This window comes from Zootoca vivipara, chromosome 3 (assembly GCF_965207765.1).
Source record: "Zootoca vivipara chromosome 3, rZooViv2.hap1.1, whole genome shotgun sequence".
In the NCBI taxonomy this organism is placed as follows: domain Eukaryota; kingdom Metazoa; phylum Chordata; class Lepidosauria; order Squamata; family Lacertidae; genus Zootoca; species Zootoca vivipara.
Genome location: NC_142586.1, coordinates 64,602,233 through 64,628,468, shown reverse-complemented (window position 1 = coordinate 64,628,468; position 26,236 = coordinate 64,602,233). Strand labels below are relative to the sequence as shown.

The 26,236-nt window shown below is 43.1% G+C and overlaps 1 protein-coding gene and 2 long non-coding RNA genes across 4 annotated transcripts in view; 2 read left to right on the top strand and 1 right to left on the bottom strand.

Moving 5' to 3' along the window:
- Positions 1-26,236, top strand: part of LOC132591903 (uncharacterized) — a 337,077-nt gene that overhangs the window by 157,786 nt on the left and 153,055 nt on the right. The window lies entirely within an intron of this gene.
- Positions 153-26,236, bottom strand: part of LOC118081990 (uncharacterized) — a 32,113-nt gene continuing 6,029 nt past the window's right edge. The window contains exon 3 of one of the 2 annotated variants that reach the window (XR_015948992.1): positions 153-291. This is a non-coding gene — a long non-coding RNA (uncharacterized LOC118081990). The remainder of the gene's footprint in view (positions 292-26,236) is intronic. The other variant, XR_004692158.3, reaches the window with a different exon arrangement.
- Positions 283-26,236, top strand: RGS17 (regulator of G protein signaling 17). The gene is made up of 4 exons (XM_035108693.3): positions 283-415; positions 20,094-20,183; positions 22,907-23,141; positions 24,651-26,236. Exons 1-4 carry the CDS (start codon positions 297-299, stop codon positions 24,837-24,839), a joined length of 633 nt encoding a protein of 210 aa, XP_034964584.1. The 5' UTR covers positions 283-296; the 3' UTR covers positions 24,840-26,236.

The window sequence follows — 26,236 nt, the reverse complement described above, 5'->3', positions numbered from 1 at the left end:
TCTTGAGGCCATCTTTGGTTTACCGGTAGGTGAAAATGTGCCCTGTCCTCATTACCTTCTGTGTAGCTTCTTTTCTGCACTCCTTCCTCCCACTTAGGGTCCCTGGGAATCCCACTTCAGCTGAGACACGAAGTGACAGACAGGATGTCATGCCGATGCTTTGATTTGATTATGAAGTTGAAAGAGGGTGTAAGCCGTTGTCGTCAATTTAGAAAGAGCACAAATGCAGGTTGCGTTTCCTTCATGTTCTTTTATGTCTGTGTTCTTGTAGCCACTGGGGTGCTGAAGTAGCTGAAATGAGAAAAAGGCAACAGCCACAAAATGAAGAAACATCTGCTGTGTCTCAAGCACCTGGAAACCAAAGGCCCAACAACACATGTTGCTTCTGTTGGTGTTGTTGTTGCAGCTGCTCATGGTATGTCACGCAGTCTATTTGATACCATAGCTAGCGCAGGTAAATGTCAACCCAAAGCCATCAGTCGTCAGGCTTAATGTAGAAAGCGGGGGGGGGGGCTTTTCTGTACAACCAGGTTGTTGCGCGATAAATGCTCATTTGATTTTCAATGGTTGCACACAGACTTCATGTCTTCTCTCAACTTTGTGCTCATGTTGCACATTTTAAAAAATAAAGTAATTGAACAATGTTTTGCGTTGTGGAAAATGTGATTCCTAAGCCTTTGTGCATGCATGTGTGCACCCAGAGCTCCCTCCTGATAATGCAATCAGAGCTAAGCAAGAAGAGGGTTTGTGTGCATTTGCTTTTTGCATATAATTTAACCCTCTCTAAAGTTGTTCTTGGAGAACTAGCTTTCTCCTAAACAATTTTAAAAGATGGGCATTTGAAAAGACAGACTTTCCAAATTTTATATATATGAAAACTCCCAACTGTAGAAATAATAAAAAATAATGTAGCAAATATGTGCAAAAAAGTAGTTTTTTGATTATTTGGGGAAGCAGGGCATGGGGAAGAGAAAATGAATGATGGTCTGTGAATTTTGAATTAATGTGAAACATGAACAAAACTGTCTTGCTTATTTCTACCTGTTTATTGTTTATTTCTATTTGATGAATAACCTGCAGAATGTATTTATAGTCAGGATGCATTCAAATTCCACTGAGATCCTTCAACTGGCAAACAGCCGTCATCTTAATGGGGATCAGGCCAGGAAATAGTTGCTGCTCAGCTCTTCCTAAAAGAATCATCAGCTCAGGAAATATGAGACTGAAATTTAGTGTTTATTTTCCTGTTTTTAAAATAACCTCAGATGACCATGTGATCTTTCTAGGCTGGGATAGCCTGCCTAGGATGCCTGTCACAAAAGTGTATATATAAAACTTTTAATATAGCAATATTTATATGCATGTGAACAGGGCTGCGGTTACAATACAGCCATTTACTTGCTTAGATGCTCTGGATTTCCCACGTGTACACATCTGTCTAGAAATGCCAGTAGCTAAAATTTCATTGCAGGGATGAGAACCCTCAGCCCCGTGAGCCAAATGTCATCCTCTGAGTCTTGGGAATCTCCCTGGACCAAACACCCTCACAAACCACACCCCTCACCAGCCCTGTCTTGCACCCTCCGTGAGTGTTTTCGCTTGGCTGAAATGTGTCCTTGGACTCTGATAGCATTGATTACTTGCTTGGATGGAGGATAGAGAGGAATGTGTCAATGTGAAGAAACTGGGCTATCGTACAAAGACAAATTTTGCATTTGTTGCTCTGACCTGACACTGGAATGTGGCCCCAGGAAAGCTGCAAGAAGGGAATGTGACCCCCGGGCTAATAAAAAGGTCCCCCACCTTGCTGTAATGTGATGAAGAAACAGACCCCAAGATGGAGCAATGGTGCCATTAGGGCAGAACCTTGAGACAGAAATCCAGAAGTGTATGAAGTGTGAATCGGGTCAGTCTGCTTAAAAATGCAGACCGAAAAAAATCCCCTGTCTGCAACTGTGTGATTTTATAAGCTTGAAAGAAACTATTATGTACAGAGAAGATTTCCTGCTCCATTATTCTGCCATTTCTCACCACACCAGTGGAGAAACCCTAGGGGAAGATGGTATACAAATATTTCTGGCCAACGGCACCTATGCCATTCGGCTTTGCAACAGCTGTCCATATTACTGTTTACGTGTGTGAATCATGCCTTGGATGTATGGGGAAGCCATCATGTGACTGTTTTCTCTTGTGGCCAAATGCAGTCCTCACACTGGCTACCAACCCACAACAACAACAATTTCTGTATACCCCACCCATCTGGCTGTGTTTCTCCAGCCACTCTGGGCAGCTCCCAATAGAATATTAAAAACACAACAAAACATCAAACATTAAAAACTTCCCTGATAGTCAGGTAGTTGTTTATTTCTTTGACATCTGAGGGGCAGCCGCCACTACCAAGAAGGCCCTCTATCTGGTTCCCTGTAACCTCACTTCTCGCAGTGAGGGAACTGCCAGAAGACCCTCAGAGCTGGACCTCAGTGTCCGGGCTGAATGATGGGGGTGGAGACACTCCTTCAGGTATACTGGGCCAAGGCCTGGAAGGGCACTTTGATGTCCATGCTATATAGCAGACGTCGGCAACATTTTCCGGCCATGGGCTGGAGCATTCCCACGGACTATTGTCCGTGGGCCAGACATGCGCAGAAGCGATTTCCAGCGCCACGCTTCCCATATGCAGGGTGCCGGAAATCGCTTCTGCGCATGTCCGTAGTGCTGGAAATCGCTTCTGCACCTGCGTAGACACCGGAAATTGCGCCTGCATAGAAGCAATTTCCGGTATTGGCGCTGGTGCCAGCTCCATTTCCAGCGCTGCTCGGTGAGTCCCTGCACCACGCTGTGCTGGTTTACTGCAGTGCATGGGGCAGCCGGAGGTTGTCGATACCTGCTATACAGTCATCAAACTGCTCTTCCAGGGTCAAACCAAGTGTTCGTCTGGGAAGAGAGTGGGAAAATTGGTTGTTATGAAGCTTTCTCCTGATTGCTTTTGCATGCTAAATAAGGAATAAAAGAGACTTTTTAAATGTAGGTGAATATATAGGTGAATAATAGCAATAGTGGTTTTATGGTGCTGGAGGAGACTCTTGAGAGTCCCAAGGACTGCAAGAAGATCAAACCTATCCATTCTGAATGAAATCAGCCCTGGGTGCTCACTGGAAGGACAGATCCTGAAGCTGAGGCTCCAGTACTTTGGCCACCTCATGAGAAGAGAAGACTCCCTGGAAAAGACCCTGATGTTGGGAAAGATTGAGGGCACAAGGAGAAGGGGACGACAGAGGATGAGATGATTGGACAGTGTTCTCAAAGCCACCAACATGTGTCTGACCAAACTGCGGGAGGCAGTGGAAGACAGGAGTGCCTGGCGTGCTCTGGTCCATGGGGTCACGAAGAGTCGGACACGACTAAACAACAACAAATAGCAGTAGCAGCCAATGTGGTGGGGCAGGAATATGGAGCCACCCTCCCGACACTGACCTCAGCTCAGCTTACCTGGATGCTGGTACCCGTACAGTCCTAGCTTTAGCAACATCCTTCCCCACTCTATACCCATCCAGGTATGCTGCATCCCTCCTGATTTTGGCAGGCCAAGTCCACGTCTCTGCCTCACCACACTAACTGCTAGTAAATAATAGGGACAATGCAAGCTCTTCTCTGTGTTACACAAGTATCACCACCCGTAACTGTCAGCTAATAGAATTGTATTTTTGCTGCTTTTTAAAAGCAAGTTGAATTTATTTACATTATACTTCTCTGGGAACTTTTCTTAGCTTGAAGTCGTTCTCAGATGGTATTTAAAACAATGTTGCCCTTGGCAAGACTCCTAAACTCCACGGTCCCCATATAGTAGCTTGTGAGTATTTAGGATCTACGCTTCAGCATTCGTTGCTTACTTGGCCCCCACCCCCTCACCAAGTGTGTTTGTAAGTTGCAATACTGTCTGTCATCACGGATTATGTGCTGCTAGTTATACAGCGTCCTTGTGAGAGTTTGGGCAAGCCTGTTACAGCTTGCCTGCTTTAAAAAATAATAACGTTAGAAAGTTAGGATCAAAGATGTGGTGGAAATGCCATTGCTTGCAATTCTTAGAATTAGATTGGACAAAAGTATGGAAAAAGAATGTAAGGAGAAACAGATTGGATGGCCTAATAACTTTTCCTTCCATCTCTAACATTTGCAGTGGAAGAGGTTTTTTTTTTTTAATGGTTTTCTTTCAGGAAACAGGGAAAGATACAGCACAGATCTCTGAAGACTGTATGAATCAAATATATGGTTCTAAAGGCTACTAAAATTACAGCAGCACATCCAAATCATGCTAAGGGAGGACAATGATGAAGTTGCATCTTAACTCTTTATGCAATGACTGCTGTGTCCATATAGAAACTCAGGTTGACTCCTGTGGCCATTTAGCTCCAACAAAGATAACAGTTGTGATTTTCATCTTAAATAAGCTCCTTGAATGGTGCAGGTGACCATGGAAATGACCATCAACATTTACACAGAACTTTCTATGTACAGCCTGGTCTGCAAATAAAAAGTCCCTACCCGAAGGGTTTTCAATCTATAATAGGCACAAGAAGCAACATTGAAAAGGGAAGATGAAGGCAGAGGAAGAATATGTGATATTTTCAATTACACATACTCTGGCTTAGCCTCCGCCTTACTATAACCAAGCAGATGATCCAAATGCTTCGTGGGAAAGCTGAGCACAGCAGCACTAATGGTGGGGGCTGTGGTTGCCATTTTCTCTGCAGATATCCATTTAGTGTGACATTATCGAATGGAGTTGTAGACCCACTGAAATGAATAACTAACTTTCACACACACACACACACACACAGCCTTAGTTAGATACAATCCATAGTGTCAGTCCAGGGCATTTGCAGGTGGAGCAAATGCTGTCAAGAGGTGATTCATTGCCAGAACAGCCACATAGGTACCAGTGAAAATGAAAGCGAGCAACACCCCGCTCTGCCCAACCGATTCACTGAAATTATCCCATTTTTTCACCTGCACATGGTGCGGGGACTTTAGTGCATTTTGCAACAGCATTCCCCCCCCCCCCAAAGCCCAAAGCCTCTTATAAACTCTGCTAAGGTCATTTTGACGCCCATTTTATAAATGAAGAATAAATTGTTTTTCCAGACCATGTAGGCTGCTGTTGGAAGCCAGTCATTTAATGTCCATGCCCAACACTCATCCCCTGGACCACACTGTAATGCCAATGGATTGACGTGCATGCTTCTGTTCCCGGTAAAGGCTTGGAAGACCTTTGTACCATTGAGCCGGAACCTTTTTAAAAGCACCAGTCATCCTTAAGGCTGCATCTGTTTGACTGGCACATTTCACTCAGGTGATTAGTTTTCACTTTCACTGCAGCCAACATTTGAATCAGAATGAGGATTAAGCCTTTTGTTTGCACAGCAACTGATAGTTAAATACCCACACCTTTGTTCAGCGGATAGTAAATTTGTGACATCAATCAAAGCATTAGATATGGCATGAGAACAATTAGCTGTTTAAGAAGAGGATGTGCCTCTTCTATCATTTATGCCTCTTTAATAATAGGCATTAGGCCACGTGGTACCTATTAATACTGCAAGGTTTCTTAGCTGGGACTGTAGACCTAAGCGTGGATGTTAAGGAATAAGCAAAAATGTCATTTCGTAGAAAGATAGGCATCTCTTCTCATTAACTTTCTTCCTGCTGGTTAAGTAAGTTCACTGATGAATCAAGGTTTCATTTGCAGTGAACCTTCACAAAGTAAGGAAATATTAGTCAGAGCCTCTCTAAATTTAACGAAGTGTGATCTACACATTTTGTTTTGTTTAAAGCATGATATGGTTATCCCAGAGGCTGTGCCATTTCTGGATACAGGTGGGACTGAATGCTCCTCCTCCTGGTCAGAAAACCTTTTGTCTCTGGAAAGCTAGGGTGCATGAAATATTGGTTGCTTACCTGCTTATTTTCTATGTGCAGGGAAGTTTGGCATAAAACTGCTCTGCCCCAGGATTATTTCACATGTTTATTTAATCTCTAAAAACACACACACACAAAGAAAAAGACATTATGTTTGACTTGCATTTGGGGCTTGCATTCAGTCTGGATACAAAGAGCCAAGGAAAGAGAAGAGCCAAGGAGACTTGTCTGCCTTAAGGGACAATGGAAGCCGATACACTCGCTCCCACAGGACAACAACTTGGAGGACTTTAAAAGAGGAGGTTATCAGTGGCTACTAACCATGATTGTTGGGCTTGTTCTCCACCGTCAGAGGCTTAATGCTTCTGAATACCAGTTGCTTAGGAGGGGAGAGTCATTTTGTGCTTGGGTCCTAGTACTTGTGGGTTTCTCACAGGCATCTGGCTGGCCACAGTGAAAACAGAATACAGTACTGGACTGGACTAGATGGGCCATTGGCCTGATCCAGCAGGCTCTTCTTATGGAGACTTCCCCACTCCACTAAAAAAGGGAGGGAGAGAGAGAATTGCCCAACCTGCCCTCAGTTCCATCAAAAAATAGATAAAAAGGCATCCAGGTAGTGCAGTTGGGATATGGGAGGAACTAAGAGATATAAAAACATGCGCTGAAGTGGGATATCCACAATGATTCTTTACCTCCCTTATCTCTTTCCTTTCCATCAATCCATTTTCCACTCCAGCTCTATCCACAAAATGATGCAAGAAATGTAGGCATGTGGTTGCATAGCCTGTGGGATTCTAAGAAAGTTATGATGACCTTTGGTTTTAGCAAATAAAGTATTGACTGACATTTAGAAGAAACCATGCGAGAATACCCTTGCCCAATATTTTTAAATTTTTGTTTATATCAGCTGGCAAATTACTGCCTTTGTATTAAGATTGCATCACGCTAGTTGTCTAAGAGAGGACTACAGTCCATTATTTAAAAATGAAAAGCACTTATTGACTACGTACTTGAGTAGTCCTAAGAATCATTCTTTTCTCTTTTACCAACCTTTGAAGCAGATTGGATCCATATTTTCATATGGATATGTCCTCCAAACCCCCATTAGATATCTTTAGTCCAGGTGTTGAGAAACCTACATCCATTAACACCATATTCAATATATGCCTGGCATCTAAGACACATCTGATCTTGCTGCCACCTCCATCCACACAGAGCATCAGAGTGAGCATTTTTTTTCTTAAGAGAAGCAAGAACAACTGGTTCGAATTATGCAGGCTTACAACCTTTTATTCCCTCTTCTAGCAAGAACAACACTGGTCCCCCACTTAGTTGACCCTTTAGAAATGGTTAAAGCCATTAGTTATATTACAGCTGTAACAACTGCAACTATATAAGTAAGTTTCAATAATGACTTTGGCATCAGAATCTTCAGTCACACCATCTTCATCTCACCTTGGCTACAAGACAGGGATGGGGAACCTGTGGTCTTCCAGATATGTACTAAACCTGTGGTCTTCCAGATATGTACTAAAGCACCCATAATCCCAGGTGGCGCTGTGGTTAAACCACTGAGCCTAGGGCTTGCTGATCAGAAGGTCGGCGGTTCGAATCCCTGTGACGGGGTGAGCTCCCGTTGCTTGGTCCCAGCTCCTGCCAACCTAGCAGTTCGAAAGCACGTCAAAATGCAAGTAGATAAATAGGAACCGCTACATCGGGAAGGTAAACAGCGTTTCCATGTGCTGTTCTGGTTTGCCAGAAGCGGCTTTGTCATGCTGGCCACATGACCTGGAAGCTATACGCCGGCTCCCTCGGCCAATAATGCGAGATGAGCGCGCAACCCCAGAGTCAGTCACGACTGGACCTAATGGTCAGGGGTCCCTTTACCTTTACCTTTACCCATCATCCCTAATCACTGGCCATGCTGGATGGAGCTGATGGGAATGAGAATTTAACAAAACATCTAGAGAACCACAGCTCCTCATTCTTGCTGTAATGGCTTGGCATGTATTAGAAGTAACAAGACTCCTTTTCCTTGAAGATTATAATTTTAATCTTAGGGGGCAACTGATGAGCTGAATTTGTTAGATATTTTTAAAGCCATTTCTGAAATATTTTCAAAGCCACAAAATAGGGACCCTCCAAGTGGTGGTGTTGCTGATTTAGAGAAGCCGTACAAATTTCTGATTTGATCCCGGAATGTACCACTTTTCCTTAAGACGTCCCTATTTTCATTGGAGAAATGTTGGAGAGTACGGAGTTATGTAACCCCCGAGCCATCTGAAGGCAATCCTGTATAGGGAATGGTGTTGTTTTTTTTATGTTTCGTGTTTTATTATGTTTTAATATATGTTGGAAGCTGCCCAGAGTGGCTGGGGCAACCCAGTGAAATTATCATTATGGAATGGGACGTCCCTATTTTCACTGGAGAAATGTTGGAGGATATACTAATTCCATCAGGTGGCAGAAGAGCCTATTGCGTCATGTGCCTTGAAATTTGAATAACCCTGCATTTTAACAGAACACTAGGCCTCCTCCCCTCCCTGAACATGCCCTTTCCTAATTAAATCACACCACCCATCATGAAACCATACCAAAGCTCAAAAACTTTCCTTCTGCCACAGTGTCATAAACATAGCTGCCAAGTTATCCCTTTTTTTAAGGGATTTTCCCTTATGCTGAATAGGCTTCCTCGCGAGAAAAGGGAAAACTTGGCAGCTATGGTCATAAATGTAAGGTGGATAGATTATTCAGAAACTGACAGCATTCCCACCATTTCCCCCCAGCAGGGAAACGAGCAAAAGTTTTACATCATTTTAATAGAGTGAAGCACAATACAAGGTCTTAGCTCTTCAAAAATTGGCTGTCGGCTCCTAACCTTCAAAGTGAAAAGTCAGAGTTGGGCATGGAAGTGTAAGGCCCAGAATGGCAGCAAGCCAGCACTGGAACCAGGTGAACTCAGCAGCCTTCAGGCTGCTCACTAAAAGTACTCAGAGTCAGCAAAAGTCACTGTTGGCAAGAAACCTCTTCTTTCTGGTTTTGTAATTTGCCTCGATAGTCTGAAAGCTCTTGCTTCTGACCTTATTACACAAATATTTCTTTTTATTAAAAGGAACATTTTTTCCTTGTATGGGTTTAACAGCTAACTTGGAGTTATTTTTTTAAAAAAAGTCACAGCGTCCATGCTTTTGTCATTAATTTTACAGTGAATTTGTGAGGTGTCTGACAGCTCACAGTACAGTACACATATTTTGTTAAAGACCTACAGATTATATATATATCCATCCCACACTAGGAGCCAGATTTCTCTCCTGTTATTTAAATGTAGCTATCACTATAAAATTTGAGGCTGTCACATTATTTATAAAGATGGCTGGCTATATTATCACACATAGCTGTGGAGATTTTCAGAGTGGAAAGCAGTTTGAAACAGGGATTGATCTTTGTTGGTATACAGTATATACTCATCCCACATCTGCCCGTGGTGACCAGTTTTTGAAGAAAAGGGGGGAAAGAACTCTGCAAAATGTATTTGACCAGAGGCAGCGGGGGGTGGGGGGGTGGGGTGAATCCATTGGAGGAAATGCCTCTCTCCAAGCAGTTTTAAACTCCCTTAAGAGCTATTGCCTGCCTTCAGCCATACTTGGATGGAAGAAGTTACTGAGCTTCACACTAAAAAAAAAACCCTCAACAGCAGGCCTACACAACTTGTGACCCATCAAGCTGAATGAAACCCACCAGTCACATATGGCAACCTACCAGGGGTTCGTTTCTACTTCCTGCTGGGTCTAGCCTACCCAGGGCTTTAGTAGGTAGCATCATCTGTTCATGTCTCATTGAGTAAATCTTCAGTAAGTAGCAAAGCAGGTTCATTAATCTGAACATTTCCAGTTTGGCTATTTGAATGCAAATAACTTCTTTGTGCACCGTTTTGTGAGGCTCTGGGAGTCTGCTTTGTGTTCCTTAATAGCCAAGTGATTCTGATCTTTAAGCAAGGGATTGGTTTGAAGTTTGGTAGTTCTCCTTTCCACTACATAAAGATTCTGCATTGATTCATCCTCCAGCACTGAATTATTGACCTTATCAGTTGCATTTACAATCAAGGGAGTAAGTTTTTCAGGAGCCTGCAGCCTGGAGCAGCTGCTTATTCCTTCCTAGGTTCTAGCATTTGTGCCTCCCTGACAATGTCTTAAATCCTTCCCCTGGGAGGAGGACACCAGCGTTTGTGGATTTTAGAACAGGCTTCCTCAACCTCGGCCCTCCAGATGTTTTGGCCTACAACTCCCATGATCCCTAGCTAGCAAGACCAGTGGTCAGGGATGATGGAACTTGTAGTCTCAAAACACCTGGAGGGCCGAGTTTGAGGAAGCCTGTTTTAGAACAACCACCTGGCCAACAGCAGAGATCATAGCAGTAGAACAGCCTCCACCAACCTAGTGTCCTCCAGCCAGTCCGGGGCATAGATTTGCATATAATTTGCATTGATTTATATAATTATTTCTAAATGTGCATATGCATTAGTTAAGGTGAATTATATGCAGATATGTGCCCTGTGCTTAGTCCACTGTGCCTGCTCAGTCTGCTGTCCAATTGCTCGCCACTGATGGGCAATGTCCCATTGCTCTCCCCACCTATTGCTCTTTGTCTGTGACTTGGCTTGACAGCCCATCAAACAGAAGACACCTTCAAATGGAGGTCTGTCCTCTGGTCATCCTTCAACTAGAGGACCATCCTCTATAAAGTAGGACACATGGTCACCCTACTTAGCTGGCAGCCAATGGTGTGCTTGATGAGCTAGCTGCATTCTTTTCATTAATCCCTAGAGATATGGTACACCTGGGTTGCATCAAGAGAAGTTACCAGGTGTTAGTACCGACACAATGAGGTTATGGGACAGACAGAGACGGTAGAGCAGGTATCTACAATTCAGTAAACAGAGAAGCCTTTGTGGGAAGCATGCAGAAGAGTGATGGAGACTGTAACCCTATGCCCACTTACCTGGGAATATGTTCCATTGACCTCAGTGGGACATACTTCTGAGTATATATGTGTAACAATGTACAGTGAGTGTGTATGATAACACTGTTTAGCCTTATTAGAAGGCAGAGGTGAGAATGCTGTAACTTGCCTTTTCCTGTGCCCTATGCAGTCAAGCTCTGAACACAGCCTGCTCCGCACACCTAGAGTTTTCTTTCTCACACCTAGTATCACTTAAATTGATGTGTGAGGAAAGATTTTATGTTTTGTCCCAAAGCTCCATGAAAAAAAAATAGTCTGCTACAAGACTGAGCTCAGGATGCAAGATGTGGGAAGGAAATGAAACCACTTTTGGCTTCTTAAATTGGACACCCCTCCCCACAAGATGCAGTTCTCTTTCCCATAAAACTTCACGCTGTCTTGAATGTCAAGGTGCATTATGTGAAACAAGTTCACCTCAGGACATAAACAATTACAAAACTGTATGAGGGTCAACTGGAAGGGACAGGAAACAGTGACAGAGATGCAAGAGTTAAGGTTGTCTATCCTTTCATATGTCTTTATTCAACAACTAGAGTACCAAGTATTATTGTGATACATCCACACATACAAAAGAATCCTTTACAGAGTTACAGTTCTCAGCACCCTTAAACTACAGTTCCCAAGACCCTTTGCAGGATGCCACGTGCTTTAGATGTGCATTAGATGTATGGTGTGGCTGTGACCTACATTTCATTTCATTTTACTCTCTTTTATTCAGAAGACTGCAGTTAAACTAAAGTCCATAAGACAGATACAGCAATGGCATGATTCCCCCTATTTTTCAAAAGATCCTCCATTGCTAGAAACTGTGAAGATAAGGTGTTTTGCCAGCGCAGACCAACAATGTATCATCTGTCAGTAAGTTCCTATGAGCTTGTATAGACTGCATTTGCCTAACAGGGGTGACATCATCTTGGTACACTCTCTGCTCAGCTCAGGAACTATGCAAAACTCCTATCTACAAAGAATGGCCACCTGTGTATTATGGAGGTGGTGCTTTCTCAGGCATGGTTCCTGACTGCTATGTATAGAGCCAACTTAAGTCTCCTTTCAGTTGAACAACCAGCACCAGCTTGGGTGTGGTGCGCTTATTGACGGGACCCAGCTCACCCCTCCTATCAAATATTTACCCTTCAGACGGAAAATGATTGCAGTCAAGAAACTGTTTTCAGGGAGCTTGCTTGAAATAGTGTAATTGGGCTCACTGAAAATAATAAATATATTAGTCTCTTCAATTTGATAAGGACTGGGGAATTTTGATTTTTCTGACTTCATGGGCATATTGCAAGGTAGTTTGGAGGCACACTGATATTAGTTCGTCTGTCTTCCCAAGTGATGTGTAAAAATTTTCGGAGACACCGTTGATGGAATCTTTCAAGGAGTTGGAGATGGCATTTATAAGTGGTCCAAGTTTCACAAGGCATATAGTAAGGTTGGTAGTACAATAGCTTTGTAAACAAGCATTTTGGTTTCCCTGCGAATGTCCCGGTCCTCAAACACTCTGCACTTCAATCGTGAGAAAGCCGCACTCACAGAACTCAGGCAATGCTGGATTTCAGCATCAATGTTGGCCCTTGTAGAAAGACTGCCTAGATAGGAGAAGTGATCGACATTTTCCAACATTACACCATTGAGTTGGATTTGTGGTGCTGCAGAGGGGTTATTTTGTACTTGTTGGTGCAGCAATTTGGTTTTTTGGATGTTGAGTGATTTGCCAAGCTTTTCATAAGCTTCTGCAATTCTGCAAAGATATTTAGGATGGTTTGGAGGTCATCCTCTGAGCATGCGCACACAATGTTGTCATCAGCATACTGAAGCTCTATGACGGAAGTTACGGTAACCTTACTCTTTGCTTTCAGCCTGCTCAGATTGAAGAGCTTTCCATCTGTTCGATATATGATTTCTACTCCAGTGGGGAGTTTCCCTTCAACAAAGTGTAGGATCATGGCAATGAAAATAAGGAATAGAGTTGGGGCAATAACACAACCCTGTTTAACACCTGATCCCACTGTGAATGGTTCACTTTGAGAGCCATTGTTATCTGCAATTGTTGCTGCCAGTATCATCATGGAGAGGCCGAATGATGTATACAAATTTATCTGGGCAGCCAATTTTCAGAAGGACCGTCCACAGGGCATTACAATATACCTTAGACAGGTCAATAAACGGCATGTACATGGGTTGGTTTTGCTCTCAGTTGGCAGGAAATGACATTGAACTCATTTGCATTGCGAGAGAGACAGTGGGAATACTACCCTGTTGGTTCTCTTCACATCTCAGGGGCTTTTGACATCATTGCCAATGGTGTTTTTCAGGAGCAACTGAGGAAGGTGGTGGTACTATCTTACAGGGGTTCTGCTCCTACCTGCAGGGTCACTACCAGAAAGTAGTACTAGGTGATGGTTGCTCAGCTTCATGGCTTTGGACCTGTGAGGTCCCTCAAGAGCCCAAGCTCTCTCCTTTGCTATTTGACACCTATACGAAATCATTGGGAGCTGACATCTGGGGATTTGGAGCACTCTTGTTTTGAGTTTCTGAAGACACATCTGAAAGTTCTGACTTTAGTGACTGTAACTCAGCGGCCCAGTTCACATTGGGCAAACCCTGACTTAACAGTATGGTTAGTTTGAAATGAAGGAACCATGATTCCCAGTTCAGGTGTAATGACACATGAGGGATCATGGTCTGTTGCTCCCATTAATTAGGGGGTGGGGAGTGAGCTGAGAGCCTTCTGTGCATTCACAATAATCCTCTAAGTATTTTCTGCAACATGCAAACACTGCCAATGTTTTGATAATGGAATTATCAAAAAAATTCCCCTTCACCCCTATAGTGGAGGATGAAAGATATAACTTCTGGCTGATATATTAGCTCACAGAATAATTTCCTGCTTGCGTAGGGTTTATCTTCCAACCATGTATCATTCCAAATCAGCTTAAAATGTCAGTTGCGCCAGGAATAAGTGTCTGGGATTTTTAAACAGAACTCAAGCACTATCTCTGGACTCCAAAGAATTAAGAATTAAGCAACTCTTTCAAGACTGTCTCCTTGCTTAAAACCAAGATGTTGTGGAATCCTTCAATTAAAAAGCAGCCCCACTCTTTCTTAAGACAGAAGGCAAAGAAGATAAACAGCCTTTAAAAATCTGGCAGAATATAAATATTCATCCATTTGGAGGCCCTACTGATCTGTTTAGGCATGCTTTCATACAGAATGCGCATCGTGTCTCCTTGTCTCTCTCCCTTTTTCTCCATTTTCACAATTTGGCTTCATGGAATTTTATTTGTACCTCTTAACTTCATTTTTGCTTCTCCTGTAATGTTCATTCACATGGAGGGATTCATCCCATCATTTCTCCTTCCAGATGTTAGTTGATTCCAAAGTGCCCTCTCCAAAGTATGTTTTAAACCTCGCCTGGTGCACTTTATGTTCCACTTTACATGATTCAACTTGCAATTGGTTGGAGCAAACATTATGGATGGCCACTTACCCGTCTTAAAATGGCCACAGTCACATACTTAAATGGGACATTTTGGTGGACCAGTTTTCATCACTTGCCTGGGAGTGTGCAAACAGCTCATACAGCAATAATCACATGATCGCCGAGAAATGAGATATGTACCTAGTGGCATCCTAGTCATAAACATTTGGCTTGTGATATGTTCAAAGTACTGATCTGACAGTTGCTCTAAAATGGTCTGGGGAATCCGTGTTTAGTTTCATTCTGGATCAGGAATGATTCAAACGTGTGAGGCTGGCTTCAACTCAATAGTTGTGCTAGCAGGAGCCAGAGCAATGAGTCCTGTTGGCACAATGGGGATTGTTAATTTCTGCTCCCCTATATGCCCTGCTTTCCTCAGCTCAGTGGGGTTGGGAGAACCCCCAAAACAGCGCATCAGGGATGGGAGAAATTTCCATCAGCAGAAATGCTTATGCTGATGGAAGAATCATATTAGCATGATGTTAGCTCAGAGACGCAGGTGGCGCTGTGGTCTAAACCACAGAGCTTAGGGCTTGCCGATCAGAAGGTTGGCAGTTCGAATCCCCACGACAGGGTGAGCTCCCGTTGTTCAGTCCCAGCTCCTGCCCACCTAAGCAGTTCAAAAGCACCTTCCGATGGAAAGGTAAACGGCGTTTCTGTGCGCTGCTCTGGCTCACCAGAACTGGCTTAGTCATGCTGACCACATGACCCGGAAACTGTCTGCGGATGAACGCCAGCTCCCTCAGCCTATAGAGCGAGATGAGCACCACAACCCCAGAGTCATCCACAATGGGACCTAACAGTCAGGGGTACCTTTCCCTTTAACCTCAGGCTTCCTCAAACTCGGCCCTCCAGATGGTTTGAGACTACAATTCTCATCATCCCTGACCACTGGTCCTGCTAGCTAGGGATCATGGGAGTTGTAGGCCAAAAACATCTGGAGTGCCGAGGTTGAGGAAGCCTGTTCTAGCTGGATTGTCACATTCATTGCACATGGATACATACGTTCCAGTTGTTGGATGAGAAAACAACCACAGTGCCAAGAAGATGATCAGTGCTGTATGTTTTCCCAGGACAGATACCCTGTTTCCCCCCAAACAGGCAATCAGCTCTCACTCTAGTTATAGAGATAACGCTTAAAAAAAGGCTACGTATTCCCTTCTAATAGATAAGGCATGTTATTTATATTATTACTGTATCATGTTGAAGTGCAGTATTTACACTTTAAATACTCTAGGGGGTGCATTTACTCAGGAAAAATCAATAGTTAAGACTCCTACGGTAACTCAGTCCTATGTATGGAGCTTTCCATACATTTTTTCAAAGGATCTGCTGACAAAGCAAGTTCAGCGCTTGCCCTTGCTGTTCCTCCTTCTGCCCAACCCCCTACATGTTTAATTGGTGTAAAGACTTGTCTGTTCTTCCCAGTTGCCACTGTTCACCACTGTCATTTTTATGTTTTGTGTGCATGCACATACACACACATTGTAAAATGGACAGCAAGGAGAATAGCAATGGATCACCTGAAAAGAGTGGAAGAGGGATCAGGGAGCTACCAGCAGTGCCATAGATCAGTGGGTGGAGATTACATACCTGCCAACTATATGCATTCAATAAAACTTTGTCCAAATACGAATCAATGAGAAATGAAGAACTTTCACGAGTTCCATTTTCAATCATTCCATTGTAATAGATTGGCATTCCCTAAACACTTCAACCAGTATCTCTGCCTATAAGCCACATTTATTTGATTGTATTATAGCGCACACAGCATCTGGGTTACAGGATGTTGCCATAGCATGCTGCATGCTAAGTATATATTTGCTGGTATAGCAAATATATAGGAATGGCCCTTTTGCTTATTATCCTGTACATGGTTACCTGGACAGTCACTGAATTCAGCTGCTTAGCAAGAAGCCGACTAATATGAATGCAGGTGGGGGCGTGAATGAATGGGAGTGATGGGCAGTTACATCTTCATCACAATTTTGTCCCACCTTTCTTCCGAGCAGCTCATATGTTTGGGGAGGGAGAAGTACATAACCCCCCCACTCCCATTACATCCTCACAACAACCTCCAAGGATAACCTAATGCAGCTTTAAACTCTGTGAAGACCTGCTGATCTAAGAGCCCAAGGTCAAAAGTAGGATTCACAGCTAAATAGTATTGTACCAAAGTAACTCTGGTCCATGGTCTGTGATCTCTGCCTACTATATCACACTGTCTTCAACACAAGTTTGTGATGTTCAACATTTATTCCCAAAGCAGGTGCCTTATTTGTTCTATTGGCGCTTTCCCGTTTTAAGAGTCTTCAGAAAGTCAGCTGGTGCAAATCACACACACACACACACACACACACACACACACACACACACACACACAGTTCTGCTTCTACATTGAAATCATAGTTACTGCTGCATTACTGAATCACTGCTGAATCATTGTTGCAGACCAAAGACGAATGACATAGTAGTAGTCTTATAGTGCCTGTAAGGAAGAAATATGCTCGCAACTGACACCTTGGAGAAAAGGGGAGTTCTGGCCCCCTCTGTTCTGTTTTTAGCATACCATTCATGCTACAAAAGGGTTAAGTAATTCTGGAAAAACACACTCTGTTTCCCAAGGGCATGATTATAACCCTGCTCAGTTTCTTAGAAACACTGGGTACACATGAATGAATATTAGTGCTGAGCCAGACTAGTGGGCTTATACCCCTCAAACATTTTCATACCCCTCAAAAAGTATCCTCTGTGTTCAGCAGGGATACTTGAAAGGCACAAAGCTGTTCAAAGGATTTTAGGATTAATTCATTACTCTTAAACTGAGCTTTCAGTGTTTATAGCTGACTACTTTTCTACACTGCTTAAGATGATCCACATATATTGCAAATGGCTGGTACTGTAAGGCTGAAATCTAGTGCACACTTACCTCGGACTCTGAAATTAAGTCCCAGTAAACTTAATGACGTGGACATGGGTGGTGCTGTGGTCTAAACCACTGAGCCTCTTGAGCTTGCCAATCAGAAGGTCGGCGGTTCAAATCCCTGCAACAGGGTGAGCTCTCGTTGCTCAGTCCCAGCTCTTGCCAACCTAGCAGTTCGAAAGCACACCCAAAAGTGTAAGTAGATAAATAGGTACCGCTCCAGCGGGAATAGGGCCGTCTTAAGCATATCCGGTGCCGTGGTGGAAAGATCCCTCCGGCACCCCACCCCATTTCCCAGAGTTGTCAACCTTTCCCCAAGCCTCTGCGGGGATCGCTCTCCTGTGGAGGCTTGGGAGGCAAACTGCACACCCACCAGCCATATGGTTGACGAGGCGCAGCTGGCAGGCGTGCAGGAGGGAAAGGAGAGGCTGTCGGCAAAGCCACACAGCTTCCCCACTTGCTGGGGCGCCCCTGAGAGGCCGGCACCCTGGTGCAATGCGCCAATAAACCCAATGGGAAAGACGGCTCTTGGCGGGAAGGTAAACGGCATTTTCGTGCGCTGCTCTGGTTTCAGGGTTCCGTTGCATCAGAAGCAGCTTAGTCATGCTGGCCACATGACCCGGAAAAACTGTCTGCAGACAAACGCCAGCTCCCTCGGCCTGTAAAGAGAGATGAGCGCCGCAACCCCAGAATCGTCTGTGACTGGACTTAACTGTCAGGGGTCCTTTACGTTTTTACCTTAAACTTAATGAGACATATTTCTGAATAGACAGGTAGAAGATTCCACTAAATTTTTCACCCAGCCATTATTTTGAAGGCTCAGAGTGTTATCTAAAATGGTAGCCTCCATTTCTAATTTACTAGTCGGGTGACCCATTTGCCACAAACATGGATTACTGTGAGCGGGGGGGTGGGGTGGCTGACCACAATTATAGAAATATCACTAACCTTACTGAAAATCATTTTGGTTCTGTCAGAGGCGTAGGGTGGTTCCCCTGATGAAATCTTTAAAAATTCAACTTTTTGCTTTAAGTAAAATTGCATGGATCCACTAGTACCTGGTTTTCCCAGGAGAGTTTCTTCAACAGCCCTTGACTCCAATGCTGTACAGAACCAGATGGTGCCCATAGAATAACTTTACTAACAACCTAAATTAGTGCTTTCTGTGGGTCCTGGTTAGGGCTGTGAACAGCCCCATAGAGAAAAAATATATCTAGCTTTTGTTTTCCTTAGAAATCCAGATATGCTGAAGCAGAAACTATCACAAACTCCACCCCACCCCCCCTTAGTGGCAACTATAAATTAGCTCACTGTATACCTACTGTTTTGTTGTGAATGATATACCTATTAGGGATCTTAAGCATAGTCATAGAAACCTAACATACAAATTTGGGAAGCAAATATTATTTCAAAGCAAATATTTTTGTAGGCAAAAAAAAAAAAATCCCCCATAACTATCCATTAAGCATTATAAAAGAGAGAAACAGGTCTTTGGGTGCAGAATTTTGCATTGTTCTCAGCATCTAGTAAATGGAAGTAGATTTTATTTTTATTTTTTTGCTGGAAAGCAAATATGCTTTTATTGGCTTGAAGAGATTACTGCCCAAAGTGCCATTTATCACAGTGGTACGTATTGAACTCACAGCCAAGGAGTATTCCTTGCACCTTAGTATTAAAATGATGGCTGGAGGCTCAATGCATATGTTTTATTCATTGAAGATGATGTATAGTTTGGATTAACTCTCTGGACAATGTCATCAATCATAAGACAAGCTCCCAGTAGTGCTAGGGCATACTGTTGTACATAGATATGTTTTTACACCTGCTTACATTGTGAATGATAATATGACTTCTTAAAGATATATACTGAACATTAATAGCTCTAGTTGAAATAAATAGATGTTGCATAGTAGCAGTACCAGATTTTCTGGATTGTGCCCCAGTTGAAATCAGGCAGGTGAGCCAAGTATTGGGGGCTGAGGGGTTTTCAGTCCCCCAAAAAATTCAAGGAGGGGGCTGGGGGTGCCCCCCAAATCCTATGGCCCTGCTCCACCTCCTCCTCCCTGCCCGATGTCTCACAGGTAGAAGGAGACCAAGTGTGGAGCCCGGCAGCCATGCTCCAGGATTGCATGGCAGCAGCTCCGAGCGAAATCCCACAAGATCTCGCCAGAAGCAACATAATTCTGGCAGGCGACGTTTCCGCCGGGTGGAGCCGACACCTTCCTGTTTCACCTCAGATGGCAAAACGGGACAGGCTGCCCCTGTGTAGAAGCCATACTGATATGTCTGGCTGTAAATACAAACCAGGCAACGAGGCAGGTAAGGAGCTTGAACAAAAAGGGGGAAACAAACAATTCTATTTTTAACAGGCCACATCATGTCACAAGAGAGAGCATGGGAGCCAATGTTACAAGTTTCTATACTTGAGCACCGAATGCACAGTAACATTTTGAAAGAGGAGCCATCTAGTGGCTAGAAGCGTTGCTGAATCTGAGCTTCTAGAAGACATTGCAAGAAATGCCTTGCTTAGAATTTATGAGAATAACAACGGTTGGGTCTTTTAAATAATGACAATATGGAACATCTTTTCTTTTTTGGGTATTCCAATGGTGGCCTGCATTTGCCACCAAGACAATGTCTCCTTTAAGAATGCAGGTTCACGTTAAACCTCAGTGTTGTTTTATATATTGTATATTCATTGTTTTAAATTAATTCTCTCTAGACAAAATAAAGTGTTGTACTACATTGCAGCCTCACTGTTAGGAATGAAGATAGAGGGGACAGTACAGGAAGGCCGACACACACAACTAAAATGGAGAATATTCAAGTCATAGAAGAGTGGTAAGTTTGCTGTTTGTCTTGTCTAATTGCCTCTTACCATAAACTATGATGGCCGCAATCCTCTGCACACATACTTGAGGCTAAGTCCCACTGAACTCAATGGGTGGTATCAATGGCTACCTTAGCACAAAGATCTCCGTTTGTGCCATGGAATTTCCTGTCCCTCCCCTCTTCCCAAATCTGCTCTGGAGGGTTGTGGAAAACACAGAACAAGTTGGGGGAGAAATGAGTAGAGGGGAGGGAAGTTTCATTGTGCAGCCACAAGTCCTTGAACTAATGGAGCTACTTTTTGTGGCTTACTTCTGAGTAAACATGTACAGAATTGCACTGCTAGTTGCTTCACTGTGTGTGCTTTCCTGTAATTCATATAAAAGCAACAACCAGAAATCTGAGTTTCAATCAGCTGGTCTTCATGTAATATAACAGCAAAGGAGCATTGCTGATGCATGGTTGTGTTATAAATAAAATAAAATTAAGCATGCTTTCTCCTTTCTGTCAGCATATCAATAAATAATAATGCAAATTTTTTTCTGTGCAGAAAAATAACTGTAAGAACCACAATTAGATCTGGGGCTGTGCATGCTCCATGCAAAAATAAGTGTGTGTTAAAACTCCTGTGTTGTGGAAATACAAATTCTGTGCCAAGAAAAGCTAAACTCATCGTCATGTATAAATTAGGAAATTGAATAAATTTTGCACACTGTCTCTTTTGTGTAATTTATTTTGACTTTGCTTGTCATGAGGAGCAGCAAATAACTATATGGAGCCCTGAGCCCTGCTAGCAAACTATTAGCATACTTATTCATCCATACTTCTATGCCTTCTTACAGTTTAGTAAGTCACTGTTAATTTTATTATGTATATTTGTTTTTAAAACTGTTTTATCAGTTTATCAGATTATTTGCTGTTCTTAATATATTTTTTGGCATTGTTTTAATGTATATTTTATACTCTTATATAAACTGCTTACAGGTATGAGCTTCTGTTTTTGTCCTCTCTCCTCCTTGTGCAATAAAAGGGGAGTGAAAGCTTCCACTTTCGCTGTTGAATAAACCACAGTTCCATGTTATGTATGAACCCAGAGAAATGTGGATAGTTATAATCAATGTTAGGTAAAATGGATTGATACATAACAGATTGTGAAACTATCAGGTTGCTTGTTAGTTAAGTAACAGGCTGCTAGTTGGTTTGTTAACTAACATGTTGTAGAAACATGCTGGCAAGTGTGGGGGCAATTTCTACTGAAATCTCAGAAACCATATCTTTTAATTAATGCAAGTGGAAGGCTCAGGAAGGCACAGTTGAGATTTTAATGATCATCTGAGATGGGTCTCTCTGTTGCATCATCCATTGAGGATTCACACAACTGACAACACCCAGCTGAGGTTCTGGAAGAGCAGGGAAGTTCACCCCTTGTTCTGTCGTCAGATACATACCCATGTCACAATTACACTGATGTAGTTAGTTACCTTTCAGACATATGTGCTGCCTTATACTGAGTCAGACCATTAGACTCACTTGGAGCAGACAAAGTGCATAGCTGTCAACTTTCGGATTTGAAAATAAGGATCAGCAGCCTCACCTGTCCCAGGGACAGTCTACGGTATATCTAACAATCCAGGATAGCAGCAGGAAACGGCGCTGGAATAAGGGAATTTCCAGCAAAAAAAGGGAAAGTTGACAGCTGTGGCTTGGAATAAGGGAGTTTCCTGCAAAAAAAAAAGGGGGGGGTTGGCAGCTATGCCAAAGTGGCAGTGTGTGAGCTTTTGGATCCAGTGGTTAGGGACAGGTGTGGCTAGAGCTGGTGTTGCCATATATAGAATTCACATGCATATAATTTTCTTTTTCTTATGCCGGTGTTTTCCCCTTTCACTGGTCTTTCATTAGCCTCCGTACCCTCTTTCATTTGCCTCCCTTTACAGCATCAATTCATTTCTGACATTATACTGCTGCTCCTCCCTTTTCATATTAGTTCAAGTTATTGGCCTAATTCTGTCTTATTGATAACCTGACCTTACTACATGCTATAAATTAGCAAACATAAGAGTATTGGAGCTTACTGTTGATGTTGTAAGTTAAACTATTGCACCAATTCAAGATCTGAGATTTTTTTAAAAAATGCCTTCATGGTTTTCAGTCTTATTTTTTTCCTCCCTTTCCACTTCAAGGCAATGCCATCTTGTGGACATAACACAACATCCATTAGTTTCAAAAAATGGTATCCCACAATTCTGGTCTTTATAAGTTGGAGAAATGTTTTAATAATCAATTGTGCAGCCATTTTTTTATATAGAAACAAATTTTAATATCCTTTTTAGAATTAATTCACACATGTCTCATGTTTCACCTCTGGCCAACTCAACTCATAGAGTGAAGTTCTCATTGGAGAGGGTGCATGGTGTGTGTGTGTGTGTGTGTGTAAATGCATGCGGGGGGGCATGTACCTGCTCTCCATCCATACTTGCTGACTTGTCAGTTTGAGGAAATATCTATTGTTGTGAGGCCTGCACTTTGGGATTAGGATAAGATTTGTATTTCCACGGGAGGCAAAATGTCTGTCCCCAATCCCAGCACTCATCTCTGACAACCTGACAACCTACTTCTGTCTGCTCTTTCTAAATTTGAATGGTTTGACTGCTAGCTTTTAGAATTAGAAACATTGAATAGCTTTTCGTTGTTGTTGTTGTTATTGTTGCTCTTGTCATTGTTTGTTTGTTTTGCAGCCAAAACCCTACAGAAGATGAAATCCTGTCTTGGGCTCAAAATTTTGACAAGATGATGAAAACACCAGCCGGTAGGAATATTTTCAGAGAATTTCTCCGAACAGAATATAGCGAAGAAAACTTGCTGTTCTGGCTAGCATGTGAAGACCTGAAGAAGGAACAGAACAAAGAAACTGTCGAAGAAAAAGCAAGGCTTATATACGAAGACTACATTTCTATACTTTCACCCAAAGAGGTAATACCATAAATTCCAAATTGGCATTCAAGCTTGGGGTCAAATGTGGCCCCCAGGCCCCTCATTCTCTGGCCCTTGGAATTCTCTGAGTGCCATGCCCTTCATCTGCTCTGCTCTGCATTCTCCTTGAGTGTTTTGGCTAGTCTGAACTATGATAATTCCCCTTGCTTGTTGGATGAAGAATGGAGAGAGATATGATTTGTGCAACTGGAATGTGGTCTACAAAAACAAAGGGAAAAGTTCCAAACCCCTGCCATAAAGGCTTGCAGTTGCCTTTAGGTTAGAAAGCATGAAGTAAACTCCTTCACAATTGGTGGGTAAAGACGCCATAATTCAGGGGTCAGCAAACTTTTCCAGCAGGGAGCCGGTCCACTGTCCCTCAGACCTTGTATGGGGCCGGACTATATTTTGGGAAAGAAAAAAAAGAACGAATTCCTATGCCCCACAAATAACCCAGAGATGCATTTTAAATAAAAGGACACATTCTAATGTAAAAACACGCTGATTCCCGGACCATCCGCGGGCCGGATTTAGAAGGTGATTGGGCCAGATCCGGCCCCCGGGCCTTAGCTTGCCTACCCATGTGTCAGGGACACCAAGGGTCAGCAGAGAGCCCAGCGGAGAGGCGCAGGGGCTCCGGGATGCTGAGAGTTCTGAGCAGCACCAGGGCAGTCCTGCGACATCATACAGTAGCGACAGGCAAGCACGGAGTCTTGTAGAGGAAGGGGTCTCATACTCTATAGAGAGCATGAGCAACGCCTGAGTAGCTCAGGAGGCGAGGGGGAAGTGGTAGCCCCGTCTCCTCAACAACGCAGGGATCAGCAACATAGAGAAGAGAGGAGGAGACTAGGAGCTCCGAAACTAATGTGCTGGAGGCGTTCCCGCAGGACGCCACTTCCAGGATCTGAGACTGACTGAAAGGAAATGAGAACTTTAGCTCTGCCTTGTACATATCTGTATAATAAAACACTGTAAATATACAGATGCTGTCGGGAGTCGTTACTTGTGGAAAGCACCCTCAGCCCCTTCACACCATGCCAGAATTGATAAACTCTTTGCTGTAATGCTCTCTAACAATTTGAAGTGCCAAGTGCCAGTGCAAAGCGTGCGTTATGCCTGACAATGGAGAGAGTCCTGGGAACGCCTCCCAGGCAGAGGGTCGGGCTTGCTTTGCAACCAAACTGGACTGACAAACAATGTATGGAACAGATAGATAAATAACTGAAATGGTCCCATGTCTGTGCTTTTCCACCCAGGCCAAGGACTCAGTAGTTCAGGCAAAAATGCATAGGTTTGTAATAATTCCATTTTCATTTGCACTGATTTAAAGAAACACAGTATATTTCATATCAATCATACAACTGATAAAGATGTCAAAGGGTTTATGACAATCCTTCCATGTAGGCAAGATCCCGTTGGGCGCAACGGTGATGGAGTAAGCCTTAAAGTGAGATCTGTATACCTTTCTTGAGTGAGGGTTTGATCAACTTCTCTTCCTCTTCTCTTTAGGTTAGTCTAGACTCACGGGTGCGAGAAGTGATCAACAGAAATTTGTTGGATCCAAATCCGCATATGTACGAAGACGCTCAACTTCAGATCTATACGTTAATGCACAGAGACTCTTTCCCAAGGTTTTTGAACTCTCAGATTTATAAGTCTCTTGTCGAAAGTACTGTGGGCTCTACTTCTGAAACTTAGGTCTATTTGAGGGGGGCTGAAATCTTGATTTAGCTTTTGGGGTGGGGTGGGGTGGGGTGGGGATACTGTTAGGATGAAGACAGAAGAAGCATTTTTAGAGTGGCGGGGCTGCTCTGGAAGCATCCTTCCTGCATTCAATCCAAAACGTACCTTTCTTCTCCCGGGTCAACCTCTTGGGGGAAGGGGGGGGGAGGAACCAGTTCTGCACCTTTGAAGCAGAGTCTGGCTGTGCACGGTGCTGATTTGCAGAGCCCACCCACCCCCCCACCCCGAAAAACCTCCCCCGCAATAGCTGGAGCAGTTTTGCACTTTAAGAAGCGTTTCCTTTTTCAATGAATAAGGTGACAAATGAGCAGATTGAAGGCATGGATGTTCATGCCATGCTTTTTTTAAAGAGAGAGAGAAAAGGTGGATGGCTCATCCATTAAATGAAGTCGGGGGAAGCAAGACTGACAGGTGAGCCAGGGTTTACTTTGCTGGCATGTCTACGCCTGTCTTTTCACTCGTGAGGCTGAGAGGAAGCCAGGTTCACCCCACAGCCGAGAGACATGCTACGAGCTCTCTTTTTGTATTCCATCTGTCTTCACCTTAGTAGTTTACTAACATCTGGAACTGAGTTCCTGGAGAACGACAGTTTAGCGCTACTCAGGCTACTGTGAAGAAAACAAATACACACAATGGTCTTTGTCTACATTTTACCAAGGTCCTTCATGCTTGAGTTTGCAAGGGGGAATGAGTAGATTTGCTAAATAACCACTCGTTTCACACACTTTTCACAGCTGCAGTTGAGATTGCAATGACATGCGTGTCGTTTTATGAAGTATTTCCTTGTGTACCCTCACACAGCATGTGCAAAGCAAAAACTGCTTCATTTACCACTTTGTTGTTGCAATATTTAATCCAACAACATAAATTATATCGATATTTAATAACATTTTGTGCAATATGGTCTTACAGTACACACAGGAATCCTCAGAGCAGGCCAAAAAGCAACTTGCATTTTTAAACAACATACGCGAACACTGTCAGAAACTAGTCCTGAAGTGTAGCAATGTTATTCCAAGCGCTCTGTGGAGGAAAATCCATTGCTATGGAAGACAGACAAGCTTTCTGTGTACGATGGAGCATGTGTGTGTTATTTATCATTAATTTAAAAATTCAAAACAAGGGATTCCTCTTGTTGACTGCCATAATTGTGGCATTTTCATTGCAGAGTTCAAAATGTCAAAAAAATAAACATAAACAAAGCACAATTACATGAAGGGATCCATGTTGGGGTTACGTAGTATATGCGCTGACATTGTTTTTAATTGTTATAAGAACAGATAATCAATGTACATTTCAGATGCCGGATAATGTAACAGATTTATTAAAGACTGGCTATCCAGTTATCTCAC

What these genes read in the sequence shown, in the direction of transcription:
- RGS17 (XM_035108693.3), top strand. Translation starts at nt 297, where the DNA reads ATGAGAAAAAGGCAACAGCCACAAAATGAAGAAACATCTGCTGTGTCT. An exon ending in TGTTGTTGCAGCTGCTCATG is followed by an intron (nt 416 to 20,093) that starts GTATGTCACGCA and finishes ACTACATTGCAG; the next exon opens with CCTCACTGTTAGGAATGAAG. An exon ending in CTATACTTTCACCCAAAGAG is followed by an intron (nt 23,142 to 24,650) that starts GTAATACCATAA and finishes TCTTCTCTTTAG; the next exon opens with GTTAGTCTAGACTCACGGGT.